Source organism: Medicago sativa, chromosome 5 (assembly GCF_051527215.1).
Source record: "Medicago sativa cultivar Bolivia chromosome 5, Bolivia_mono, whole genome shotgun sequence".
In the NCBI taxonomy this organism is placed as follows: Eukaryota; Viridiplantae; Streptophyta; class Magnoliopsida; order Fabales; family Fabaceae; genus Medicago; species Medicago sativa.
Window position 1 is genome coordinate 3,820,240 of NC_140753.1, and position 11,463 is coordinate 3,831,702.

Sequence of the window (11,463 nt, forward strand, 5' to 3'; positions counted from 1 at the left end):
TATTAATCCAACAAGATAGTGGTTGTAAACATGTCTTTTGTTCATAAGAACAACAACAATTACATGACAAACTTCACCTACAATTCAAACTCAAAATTCAAATATCCATACTTTCAATCTCTCACTCTCTTCTTCTTCTCTCTCTACATAAGACATAAATCATATATATTTCAATGCTAACCCCAAACAAATCAATATTTCTTATACATGGGGGGATATAAGTATTTGATGGTAGTTAAAAATTTTATATTCCCTAAAACATGAGGGGCTATAAGTATTTGATTTAAGTTGAAATTTTCGTATTCTTCAAACATGGGGATATATGTATTTAGTTTATGTTTTTTATTTTAATCATTTTCTCTCTCATCTGACCATGGAGGATATAGGTATTTAGTTTATGCCTTTAATTAGTTATTATGTTTTTTATTATAATTATTTTCTCTATCATCTTACCATGTTCATTGTCCACAAGGGAATCTTTCAATTGTTATCTTTGCTAATAAGCTATTTAATTGTTGAGACTTTTTTGTGGTCACTTCATACAACATTGTAGGGCACATGCTAAAAATTAAGATGACTATGACAGTTGTTTTATTTATTAGTTGTTATAGAGTAACTATATAATTTAATTTATATGAACGACAATTTAGCTTATTTACTTTGTTATTTTCTTAAGAACTCATAGTTCAATTTACTACATTAACCGCTTTTTGCCCGTGCGTTGCACGGGGCTAATACTAGTATATACACACACGCTACACTTTTCAATATTTTTTGCAAAACCACCCATCCACTCTCCTTCACTTCCCCGAATGTTGCCACCACAACCAACTCTTCCATTATCCCTAAACGAACAATCCGTATTCAACTTCACCACCCCTTTGACGGAGGTTTCCAACCAATTAAAACAATCTCGCGATGAGGTCATATCAACAACATTATAATCTCTAATACTTCCTCCGTTTTAAAATGAGTGTCGTTTTAGGCTTTGACACATAGATTAAGAAATGGAATGAAATAATCATTGGATATAACGTTTTTACTAAATTGCCTTTACTTTATAAGAAAAAGACAAAATTAAAGCTGCATTGAAAATTGTGTGAGAGAAAAGTTGAAGTATTTATTGAGGGTAAAGTTGGAAGAAAAAAATTAAAGTTGTATTAGAAATGTAAAGTGATATTCATTTTGAAAGAATTTTTTTTGGCTAAAGTGACACTAATTTTGAACCGGAGGAAGTAAGTAATAAGCTTCATGACATGAAGAGCTGAAAACTTTGGCCTCCGAAAAGTGTTATCATGTACCCCAATACCATAAACAGCCCAAAAATTTCTTCCATTAACATCATTATTACTCATATTAAGAGAAATCCAGCTCTTCAAATCTCCAATAAAAAATTATCTTGAGAAGTTAAAGGCACCACATTCAACCAAAGAGACATACCTCCAATAGGACAATGTTTCCACTATACTACTACCACTATAATTGCACATTGAACTTCCAATTCCCATTCTAATTATTCCTATCATCATATCATAACAAAAAATCCAAATGAAATGACACACCCTTTCCGAAAATTTTAATTCCCAAACACACTTCCATTATGCACTATCTTTACAAGGATATATGATACATTAAAAGACAGAAAATTTACCCGCCTGATTCCGCTGCCCATGTGCGTGTATTTGAACCTTTTGCTTCATTGGTAGTCAATTCCAAGTGGCACTACTCTACTATCCACTAATTTCAGATACTTTGGCATGCTATTCAGAATTGCAATATTTTGTTATGCTACTTTTAATCCAAGCATCAACCAAACTTCCATCACCTGAACACCAGTAACAATAATTCGTAAGCTCTTAATTGAAGCTTCCATCCTAACTTTACGGCATAAGCTTTATTCATCACATTCAATCAGACAAGTCCAAGACCACCCAAGTACTCAGGCACAACGACCTTGTCCCTGAGCAACATTCAGTGGGGTGTATTAAACAAAATGTTCATGGAAAACCAAATCTTTTTTTGGTTACATATATAAACCGTTAAAACCAAATCATATGAATTAAATATTAATTTGAAAACAGTATTTAAATAAAATAAATAACACTTGATTTTTTTTTTGGTTTAAATAAAATAAGAGTTTAGGTTTTTTTTTTTTTTGTTTAGTAGCCTAGTGGCTGAAGCTCGCACATTTTAAATGTGGAGAAGTGAGGTGTCCAGAGTTTAAACCACGACTCCTGCATATATTATGCAATGTCCTTACAAGCTAAGCTCACGGGAACAACTTGTTACTCCGTCCCTAATTACAATCAGTCTTTAAAATAAAAAACTTGTCTCGAAACTTTACAAATTTTTAGATATACATAAAATGCTAACAAATACCTTTAAGACACTTGCTAAAAGGTCTAAAGAAGAAATTTTATCTTAACAAGTGTCATAGCACTTGTCAATATGACCTAAATATATTTATAATTTTTAATCAAATATATTCTTAGTAATACTATTAATTTGTCTAGTAGTTGAACTAGACTTAATTATATAATTTGAACGAGATTGTTCATTATTTCAATATAATATGAACCTATTTAAGAATTTTCATCATTTTGGACACGAGAGAAACACAATTTTTTGGTAGAACTGATTAATATATTTTAATCTGCTAGATAAACAATTTTATAAATTTTTATTTAAAAACTACTTTAATATCCCGTTTCTTAAGAGTGCGGAAAAAGAAAATAATTATAAGCCCATTTGCCAAACATTGTCAAAAGAGAGAAGGTGAGATTTTCAGATCATAACAAGAAGAAATCGCTCATTTTGTATTGTATATTGGTAATGAAAATGAACTCGCAAATTCATTGAACCCTCTCATGAGTGGTACTCGTAGCGTTGAGCATCGACACTACAATAAATTTTCATTTTTATTTTCATTTTTTCTGTCAAAACACGCATAAATACAAGGTAATCAGGCGATCTTTCAGTCAAAACATACATAAATGCATAATTAGTTTTTTCTGTTTTAATTTTTTTGTGTGTCTATAATGAGTATATTACGCAAATTCTGTATAGGGGTCAGGACCATTCAACAATCAAGCAAGATCGTCATGTCATATGGACAAAAAGTACATTCGGAAATTCAGAGTTGTTGATAGTCTACTAAACTATTTATAAAAGTTAATGGCTGTTATTTTTACCATTTTGCCCTTCCTAGGGGTATTTTCGTAATTCATTTATTGGACTTGCATATGGGTATATATATCACAATTTTGGTTCTTCTCTCACTTTTCTTCCTTCTTCCTCCCATTTCTCTCTCGGCCCTCTCACTCTCAACCCCAAAATTCTACAATCCTCACCCAAACCCCATGAAAATCATCATGCAAACTCATTTTTGAAACCCTCATGATGGATTAATCATCATCAAGACTCAATCCTCTTCTCCTCTTCCTGTTCTGTCCAAACTGAACCCTAACCCCATCCTTCAATCTTTCAATTCATTATGTGCTGGAATTCCACCTTCTATCAACTAAAAGAGATGAAAAGAAATGAATAATCACACATGTATGGCTTGATTCATGGAAGTTGGAAGCTTGGTTAATGGGGTTTATGGGTTCGGTGGTTGAACCTTAGAGAGAATAGAAGATGAAATTCTCCCCTTTTTCTACTCAAGTTGTTGTTTTCTCAGCATAATTTTCGTTGGAAATTCATAAAGTATGAATTTTTTCCCTTTTCACTTTCTGGGTCATCTTCATATACACTCAATTCAGTGTTATTGTTAATCAAATTGTTAATTATGTTGTTAATGTTGTTGTTGATATAATTGATCAATTGAATTGTTAATTTTTTTATTTAATTCTGTGATTTTGATTGTGTAGGTATGAAGAGGGTTAGAGAAACTGTTGAGGAGCTTCTTGATGTTAGTTTTCTTTTCTTCAAATACTTTGAATAAAAAAGTTTTGATTTTTCCATTGTTTTGCTTTACATTGAAAAAAAGTTTTGATTTTATTTGTTTTTCAGGTTTATGAAGCGAATCTGTCTAATTTTTCTGATATTCTGAATTGGGCTATTGCAGTAGTAAAATGAGATTGAAGAGGGTTGTTAGGGTCAGAAAAATTTAATTTAGTTTAATGCAAATATTTATTTTGAAGATGTAAATTGAGAGTTAATATGATTCTTCATGTTATATCAGTATTATACATATTTGGTGAGTTAGAGAATTATGATACTATTCTCTATGAATTTCCATATTTGAGGTAAATGTTTAGTGATTTTACTTTGCATCTCTTCCCTTATTGTCCTGTTTGTTGAATTCTTGCTTATGGATTTTTGCCATTATTGCTATTTAAATCAATTAAGAAATGATGTATATGTATTATTGTTGCTTACACTTTATATTAATACAAACAATAATCTTATGTTTTTCTGACTTTAATTGGTAAACTGCCAGTCTCTCTGGTGGTCATGTGGTAGGAAATTTCTCTCCCTATGAAGCTTTTGCCATTGGTGGAACGAACAGTGTGAGAGGCTATGAAGAAGGCGGTGTGGGCTCTGGGCGATCGTATGTTGTTGGTTCTGGAGAAATTTGTTTCCCTATGGTACTTTAATTTTATTAAGCTTTTTTCCTGCTCAATTAGTTTAGCTTCTTATGTGTGTTTATGCTAATCCTAATTTTCAAGATACTCACTTGATTCGACCTGGCTGAATATGAAATTTGTTGCTGAATTGAGTGATTTCTTAGTAGAGACTAGAGGCATGCTTTTGAAATACAGAGAATAAAGTAGAAGACTTCGTGAGTCTTCACTGTTTCTATTTGCAGATGAAGCCATTAGAATGTGTGATATTTTCTGACTATGGAACTGATCTTGGATCAGGCTCGACTGTCCCTGGTAGGTCTTTATTTCATTTATATTATTTTTTGAACTGAAGTTCATTTAAATTAATTGATCACCCATATGCACATAAGTACTATTATCGACATGAAAAGAGTTAATTTTGTGAAATTGGGTGGGTAGGAATTAAGCTAAAGGTGATATATTCATGTTAACTTCTCTTAAGTGTACTAAAAGTATATAAAGTATTAGGGTTGAAGCCTTCAAATTTGTATGAACAGAGTAGCATTCATTAGCTGTTACAGGTATGGTATCGTTTTTGCTTATATTCATGTGATTTCTGGAGGTGCAAAATTTAACTCTAGCAATATGTAATTAACTTGAGTTTATGCTTTGAAAGAATTAAGAGTGATCCATTCTAAATTACTTCAAAAAATTTCAAAGCTTTTAGAGCAGTTCAAAAAATTACAGAGCTTTTAGAGAAGTATGTTATTATTGAATTGATACTTGGTTGTAATGGATTAGTATGGGTTGGGGACCAATGTTAAAGCCAAAGACGACATGGTAGTAGATCAAGTGAACAATTTTTGTTGATATGTAGTATTTCCCAATCTTACTTACTTTTGTGTGCCTTTAGTTAAATCTTAATTCTTGCAATTCCTGTCCAGGTAAAATGAAGCACTGGGAGATGGTAGATGTATTGAAATTGTGACTCTAACAAATTATACTATCTTCAAGTAAGATCAATCATATGATTTTTGTTTCTTTATATTTATGAAAATTGAGTATATGATTTTTGCTAGAGAGCTATGAATAGATGAAAGCAGTAACAATGTCTCTGAAAATGAATCTGATGCCCAATGTTAGCTAGATGAAACCTTCAATTTTACAAATGCTTCTACTGTTGGAGCTACAACTGTTAGAATGAGTAAACATGGTTTTGAAAGATAGACATGGCAGAGCTTTCATTATCCATCATTATACTTTTCTACAACAAATAAAAATTAGAAGCAATTTTCCCTCTATCTCACTGTGTTTGGTTCTCATTTGAATTATCCATAACAGGCGTAAAGATATTATATTTTCAAGTGTAAATTATTTTTTACTACCTACTCTTATATATTTGTTGGGTTGCAGGAATCCATCTTTGTAGTTTTTGGCACCATACTTTATCATCAGTGAAGGTTCAAGGTGCATTAAAGTATAAATGACTTCATAATTGTCTCTCTTAGTCAAACAATATTAGTTGCTTTGACAGGTTTCTTTCCGCTTCAGGTATTTCACTTTTTACTCTTTCCTTTTTTGTTGTTCTGATGTTGTTTGAGTGCATTTTGTCTCATTTTGTTGTGTATATATTTTTTGTCAGGTGTTTCTTTTTTAGAATTTGAGGCAGTGGAGGGGAACCTCAAATCTTGTGCAAAATGAGAAGGAGAAATTTGAGAAGCAGATTTTGTTTGAAAAAGTTTACACAGTCAAGTAATTCAGAACTGAATAAATCGGATTCAATATTCAAACTCTAAATGTGAGCGTGGTTGGATTAAGTTTGAGAAGTTAAAGGCACCACATTCAACCAAAGAGACATACCTCCAATAGGACAATGTTTCCACTATACTACTACCACTATAATTGCACATTGAACTTCCAATTCCCATTCTAATTATTCCTATCATCATATCATAACAAAAAATCCAAATGAAATGACACACCCTTTCCGAAAATTTTAATTCCCAAACACACTTCCATTATGCACTATCTTTACAAGGATATATGATACATTAAAAGACAGAAAATTTACCCGCCTGATTCCGCTGCCCATGTGCGTGTATTTGAACCTTTTGCTTCATTGGTAGTCAATTCCAAGTGGCACTACTCTACTATCCACTAATTTCAGATACTTTGGCATGCTATTCAGAATTGCAATATTTTGTTATGCTACTTTTAATCCAAGCATCAACCAAACTTCCATCACCTGAACACCAGTAACAATAATTCGTAAGCTCTTAATTGAAGCTTCCATCCTAACTTTACGGCATAAGCTTTATTCATCACATTCAATCAGACAAGTCCAAGACCACCCAAGTACTCAGGCACAACGACCTTGTCCCTGAGCAACATTCAGTGGGGTGTATTAAACAAAATGTTCATGGAAAACCAAATCTTTTTTTGGTTACATATATAAACCGTTAAAACCAAATCATATGAATTAAATATTAATTTGAAAACAGTATTTAAATAAAATAAATAACACTTGATTTTTTTTTTGGTTTAAATAAAATAAGAGTTTAGGTTTTTTTTTTTTTTGTTTAGTAGCCTAGTGGCTGAAGCTCGCACATTTTAAATGTGGAGAAGTGAGGTGTCCAGAGTTTAAACCACGACTCCTGCATATATTATGCAATGTCCTTACAAGCTAAGCTCACGGGAACAACTTGTTACTCCGTCCCTAATTACAATCAGTCTTTAAAATAAAAAACTTGTCTCGAAACTTTACAAATTTTTAGATATACATAAAATGCTAACAAATACCTTTAAGACACTTGCTAAAAGGTCTAAAGAAGAAATTTTATCTTAACAAGTGTCATAGCACTTGTCAATATGACCTAAATATATTTATAATTTTTAATCAAATATATTCTTAGTAATACTATTAATTTGTCTAGTAGTTGAACTAGACTTAATTATATAATTTGAACGAGATTGTTCATTATTTCAATATAATATGAACCTATTTAAGAATTTTCATCATTTTGGACACGAGAGAAACACAATTTTTTGGTAGAACTGATTAATATATTTTAATCTGCTAGATAAACAATTTTATAAATTTTTATTTAAAAACTACTTTAATATCCCGTTTCTTAAGAGTGCGGAAAAAGAAAATAATTATAAGCCCATTTGCCAAACATTGTCAAAAGAGAGAAGGTGAGATTTTCAGATCATAACAAGAAGAAATCGCTCATTTTGTATTGTATATTGGTAATGAAAATGAACTCGCAAATTCATTGAACCCTCTCATGAGTGGTACTCGTAGCGTTGAGCATCGACACTACAATAAATTTTCATTTTTATTTTCATTTTTTCTGTCAAAACACGCATAAATACAAGGTAATCAGGCGATCTTTCAGTCAAAACATACATAAATGCATAATTAGTTTTTTCTGTTTTAATTTTTTTGTGTGTCTATAATGAGTATATTACGCAAATTCTGTATAGGGGTCAGGACCATTCAACAATCAAGCAAGATCGTCATGTCATATGGACAAAAAGTACATTCGGAAATTCAGAGTTGTTGATAGTCTACTAAACTATTTATAAAAGTTAATGGCTGTTATTTTTACCATTTTGCCCTTCCTAGGGGTATTTTCGTAATTCATTTATTGGACTTGCATATGGGTATATATATCACAATTTTGGTTCTTCTCTCACTTTTCTTCCTTCTTCCTCCCATTTCTCTCTCGGCCCTCTCACTCTCAACCCCAAAATTCTACAATCCTCACCCAAACCCCATGAAAATCATCATGCAAACTCATTTTTGAAACCCTCATGATGGATTAATCATCATCAAGACTCAATCCTCTTCTCCTCTTCCTGTTCTGTCCAAACTGAACCCTAACCCCATCCTTCAATCTTTCAATTCATTATGTGCTGGAATTCCACCTTCTATCAACTAAAAGAGATGAAAAGAAATGAATAATCACACATGTATGGCTTGATTCATGGAAGTTGGAAGCTTGGTTAATGGGGTTTATGGGTTCGGTGGTTGAACCTTAGAGAGAATAGAAGATGAAATTCTCCCCTTTTTCTACTCAAGTTGTTGTTTTCTCAGCATAATTTTCGTTGGAAATTCATAAAGTATGAATTTTTTCCCTTTTCACTTTCTGGGTCATCTTCATATACACTCAATTCAGTGTTATTGTTAATCAAATTGTTAATTATGTTGTTAATGTTGTTGTTGATATAATTGATCAATTGAATTGTTAATTTTTTTATTTAATTCTGTGATTTTGATTGTGTAGGTATGAAGAGGGTTAGAGAAACTGTTGAGGAGCTTCTTGATGTTAGTTTTCTTTTCTTCAAATACTTTGAATAAAAAAGTTTTGATTTTTCCATTGTTTTGCTTTACATTGAAAAAAAGTTTTGATTTTATTTGTTTTTCAGGTTTATGAAGCGAATCTGTCTAATTTTTCTGATATTCTGAATTGGGCTATTGCAGTAGTAAAATGAGATTGAAGAGGGTTGTTAGGGTCAGAAAAATTTAATTTAGTTTAATGCAAATATTTATTTTGAAGATGTAAATTGAGAGTTAATATGATTCTTCATGTTATATCAGTATTATACATATTTGGTGAGTTAGAGAATTATGATACTATTCTCTATGAATTTCCATATTTGAGGTAAATGTTTAGTGATTTTACTTTGCATCTCTTCCCTTATTGTCCTGTTTGTTGAATTCTTGCTTATGGATTTTTGCCATTATTGCTATTTAAATCAATTAAGAAATGATGTATATGTATTATTGTTGCTTACACTTTATATTAATACAAACAATAATCTTATGTTTTTCTGACTTTAATTGGTAAACTGCCAGTCTCTCTGGTGGTCATGTGGTAGGAAATTTCTCTCCCTATGAAGCTTTTGCCATTGGTGGAACGAACAGTGTGAGAGGCTATGAAGAAGGCGGTGTGGGCTCTGGGCGATCGTATGTTGTTGGTTCTGGAGAAATTTGTTTCCCTATGGTACTTTAATTTTATTAAGCTTTTTTCCTGCTCAATTAGTTTAGCTTCTTATGTGTGTTTATGCTAATCCTAATTTTCAAGATACTCACTTGATTCGACCTGGCTGAATATGAAATTTGTTGCTGAATTGAGTGATTTCTTAGTAGAGACTAGAGGCATGCTTTTGAAATACAGAGAATAAAGTAGAAGACTTCGTGAGTCTTCACTGTTTCTATTTGCAGATGAAGCCATTAGAATGTGTGATATTTTCTGACTATGGAACTGATCTTGGATCAGGCTCGACTGTCCCTGGTAGGTCTTTATTTCATTTATATTATTTTTTGAACTGAAGTTCATTTAAATTAATTGATCACCCATATGCACATAAGTACTATTATCGACATGAAAAGAGTTAATTTTGTGAAATTGGGTGGGTAGGAATTAAGCTAAAGGTGATATATTCATGTTAACTTCTCTTAAGTGTACTAAAAGTATATAAAGTATTAGGGTTGAAGCCTTCAAATTTGTATGAACAGAGTAGCATTCATTAGCTGTTACAGGTATGGTATCGTTTTTGCTTATATTCATGTGATTTCTGGAGGTGCAAAATTTAACTCTAGCAATATGTAATTAACTTGAGTTTATGCTTTGAAAGAATTAAGAGTGATCCATTCTAAATTACTTCAAAAAATTTCAAAGCTTTTAGAGCAGTTCAAAAAATTACAGAGCTTTTAGAGAAGTATGTTATTATTGAATTGATACTTGGTTGTAATGGATTAGTATGGGTTGGGGACCAATGTTAAAGCCAAAGACGACATGGTAGTAGATCAAGTGAACAATTTTTGTTGATATGTAGTATTTCCCAATCTTACTTACTTTTGTGTGCCTTTAGTTAAATCTTAATTCTTGCAATTCCTGTCCAGGTAAAATGAAGCACTGGGAGATGGTAGATGTATTGAAATTGTGACTCTAACAAATTATACTATCTTCAAGTAAGATCAATCATATGATTTTTGTTTCTTTATATTTATGAAAATTGAGTATATGATTTTTGCTAGAGAGCTATGAATAGATGAAAGCAGTAACAATGTCTCTGAAAATGAATCTGATGCCCAATGTTAGCTAGATGAAACCTTCAATTTTACAAATGCTTCTACTGTTGGAGCTACAACTGTTAGAATGAGTAAACATGGTTTTGAAAGATAGACATGGCAGAGCTTTCATTATCCATCATTATACTTTTCTACAACAAATAAAAATTAGAAGCAATTTTCCCTCTATCTCACTGTGTTTGGTTCTCATTTGAATTATCCATAACAGGCGTAAAGATATTATATTTTCAAGTGTAAATTATTTTTTACTACCTACTCTTATATATTTGTTGGGTTGCAGGAATCCATCTTTGTAGTTTTTGGCACCATACTTTATCATCAGTGAAGGTTCAAGGTGCATTAAAGTATAAATGACTTCATAATTGTCTCTCTTAGTCAAACAATATTAGTTGCTTTGACAGGTTTCTTTCCGCTTCAGGTATTTCACTTTTTACTCTTTCCTTTTTTGTTGTTCTGATGTTGTTTGAGTGCATTTTGTCTCATTTTGTTGTGTATATATTTTTTGTCAGGTGTTTCTTTTTTAGAATTTGAGGCAGTGGAGGGGAACCTCAAATCTTGTGCAAAATGAGAAGGAGAAATTTGAGAAGCAGATTTTGTTTGAAAAAGTTTACACAGTCAAGTAATTCAGAACTGAATAAATCGGATTCAATATTCAAACTCTAAATGTGAGCGTGGTTGGATTAAGTTTATTGTTAAAGGCACCACATTCAACCAAAGAGACATACCTCCAATAGGACAATGTTTCCACTATACTACTACCACTATAATTGCACATTTAACTTCCAATTCCCATTCTAATTATTCCTATCATCATAT

The 11,463-nt window shown here is 31.7% G+C and overlaps 2 protein-coding genes across 14 annotated transcripts; both read left to right on the forward strand.

The window, feature by feature from the left end:
- The first annotated feature begins 3,174 nt into the window (after positions 1 to 3,174).
- LOC146919254 (outer envelope protein 80, chloroplastic-like) lies at positions 3,175 to 6,704 on the forward strand. Of its 7 annotated transcripts, none has more exons than XM_085712537.1 (8): positions 3,175 to 3,705; positions 3,870 to 3,910; positions 4,012 to 4,247; positions 4,442 to 4,589; positions 4,811 to 4,880; positions 5,492 to 5,560; positions 5,961 to 6,098; positions 6,190 to 6,704. In XM_085712537.1, exons 3-6 carry the CDS (start codon positions 4,162 to 4,164, stop codon positions 5,533 to 5,535), a joined length of 348 nt encoding a protein of 115 aa, XP_085568663.1. In that variant the 5' UTR covers positions 3,175 to 3,705; positions 3,870 to 3,910; positions 4,012 to 4,161; the 3' UTR covers positions 5,536 to 5,560; positions 5,961 to 6,098; positions 6,190 to 6,704. The 7 variants fall into 7 exon arrangements, 1 of the variants encoding a protein (XP_085568663.1); XR_015011392.1 differs by having other exon boundaries at positions 3,189 to 3,705; positions 4,012 to 4,097; positions 4,184 to 4,247; positions 4,442 to 4,880; XR_015011391.1 differs by having other exon boundaries at positions 3,176 to 3,705; positions 4,012 to 4,589; positions 4,671 to 4,880.
- Positions 6,705 to 8,141: 1,437 nt separating this feature from the next.
- Positions 8,142 to 11,418, forward strand: LOC146919255 (outer envelope protein 80, chloroplastic-like). Of its 7 annotated transcripts, none has more exons than XM_085712539.1 (8): positions 8,142 to 8,672; positions 8,837 to 8,877; positions 8,979 to 9,214; positions 9,409 to 9,556; positions 9,778 to 9,847; positions 10,459 to 10,527; positions 10,928 to 11,065; positions 11,157 to 11,418. In XM_085712539.1, the coding sequence occupies exons 3-6, from the start codon at positions 9,129 to 9,131 to the stop codon at positions 10,500 to 10,502; spliced, it is 348 nt and encodes a 115-aa protein (XP_085568665.1). In that variant the 5' UTR covers positions 8,142 to 8,672; positions 8,837 to 8,877; positions 8,979 to 9,128; the 3' UTR covers positions 10,503 to 10,527; positions 10,928 to 11,065; positions 11,157 to 11,418. The 7 variants fall into 7 exon arrangements, 1 of the variants encoding a protein (XP_085568665.1); XR_015011398.1 differs by having other exon boundaries at positions 8,156 to 8,672; positions 8,979 to 9,064; positions 9,151 to 9,214; positions 9,409 to 9,847; positions 11,157 to 11,412; XR_015011397.1 differs by having other exon boundaries at positions 8,143 to 8,672; positions 8,979 to 9,556; positions 9,638 to 9,847; positions 11,157 to 11,415.
- Positions 11,419 to 11,463: the final 45 nt, after the last annotated feature.

Coding starts and splice junctions, on each gene's coding strand:
- LOC146919254 (XM_085712537.1), top strand. CDS start 4,162: ATGATTCTTCATGTTATATCAGTATTATACATATTTGGTGAGTTAGAG. Junction 4,590..4,810: donor GAGAAATTTGTTTCCCTATG/GTACTTTAATTT, acceptor TTCTATTTGCAG/ATGAAGCCATTAGAATGTGT. Junction 4,881..5,491: donor ATCAGGCTCGACTGTCCCTG/GTAGGTCTTTAT, acceptor ATTCCTGTCCAG/GTAAAATGAAGCACTGGGAG.
- LOC146919255 (XM_085712539.1), top strand. CDS start 9,129: ATGATTCTTCATGTTATATCAGTATTATACATATTTGGTGAGTTAGAG. Junction 9,557..9,777: donor GAGAAATTTGTTTCCCTATG/GTACTTTAATTT, acceptor TTCTATTTGCAG/ATGAAGCCATTAGAATGTGT. Junction 9,848..10,458: donor ATCAGGCTCGACTGTCCCTG/GTAGGTCTTTAT, acceptor ATTCCTGTCCAG/GTAAAATGAAGCACTGGGAG.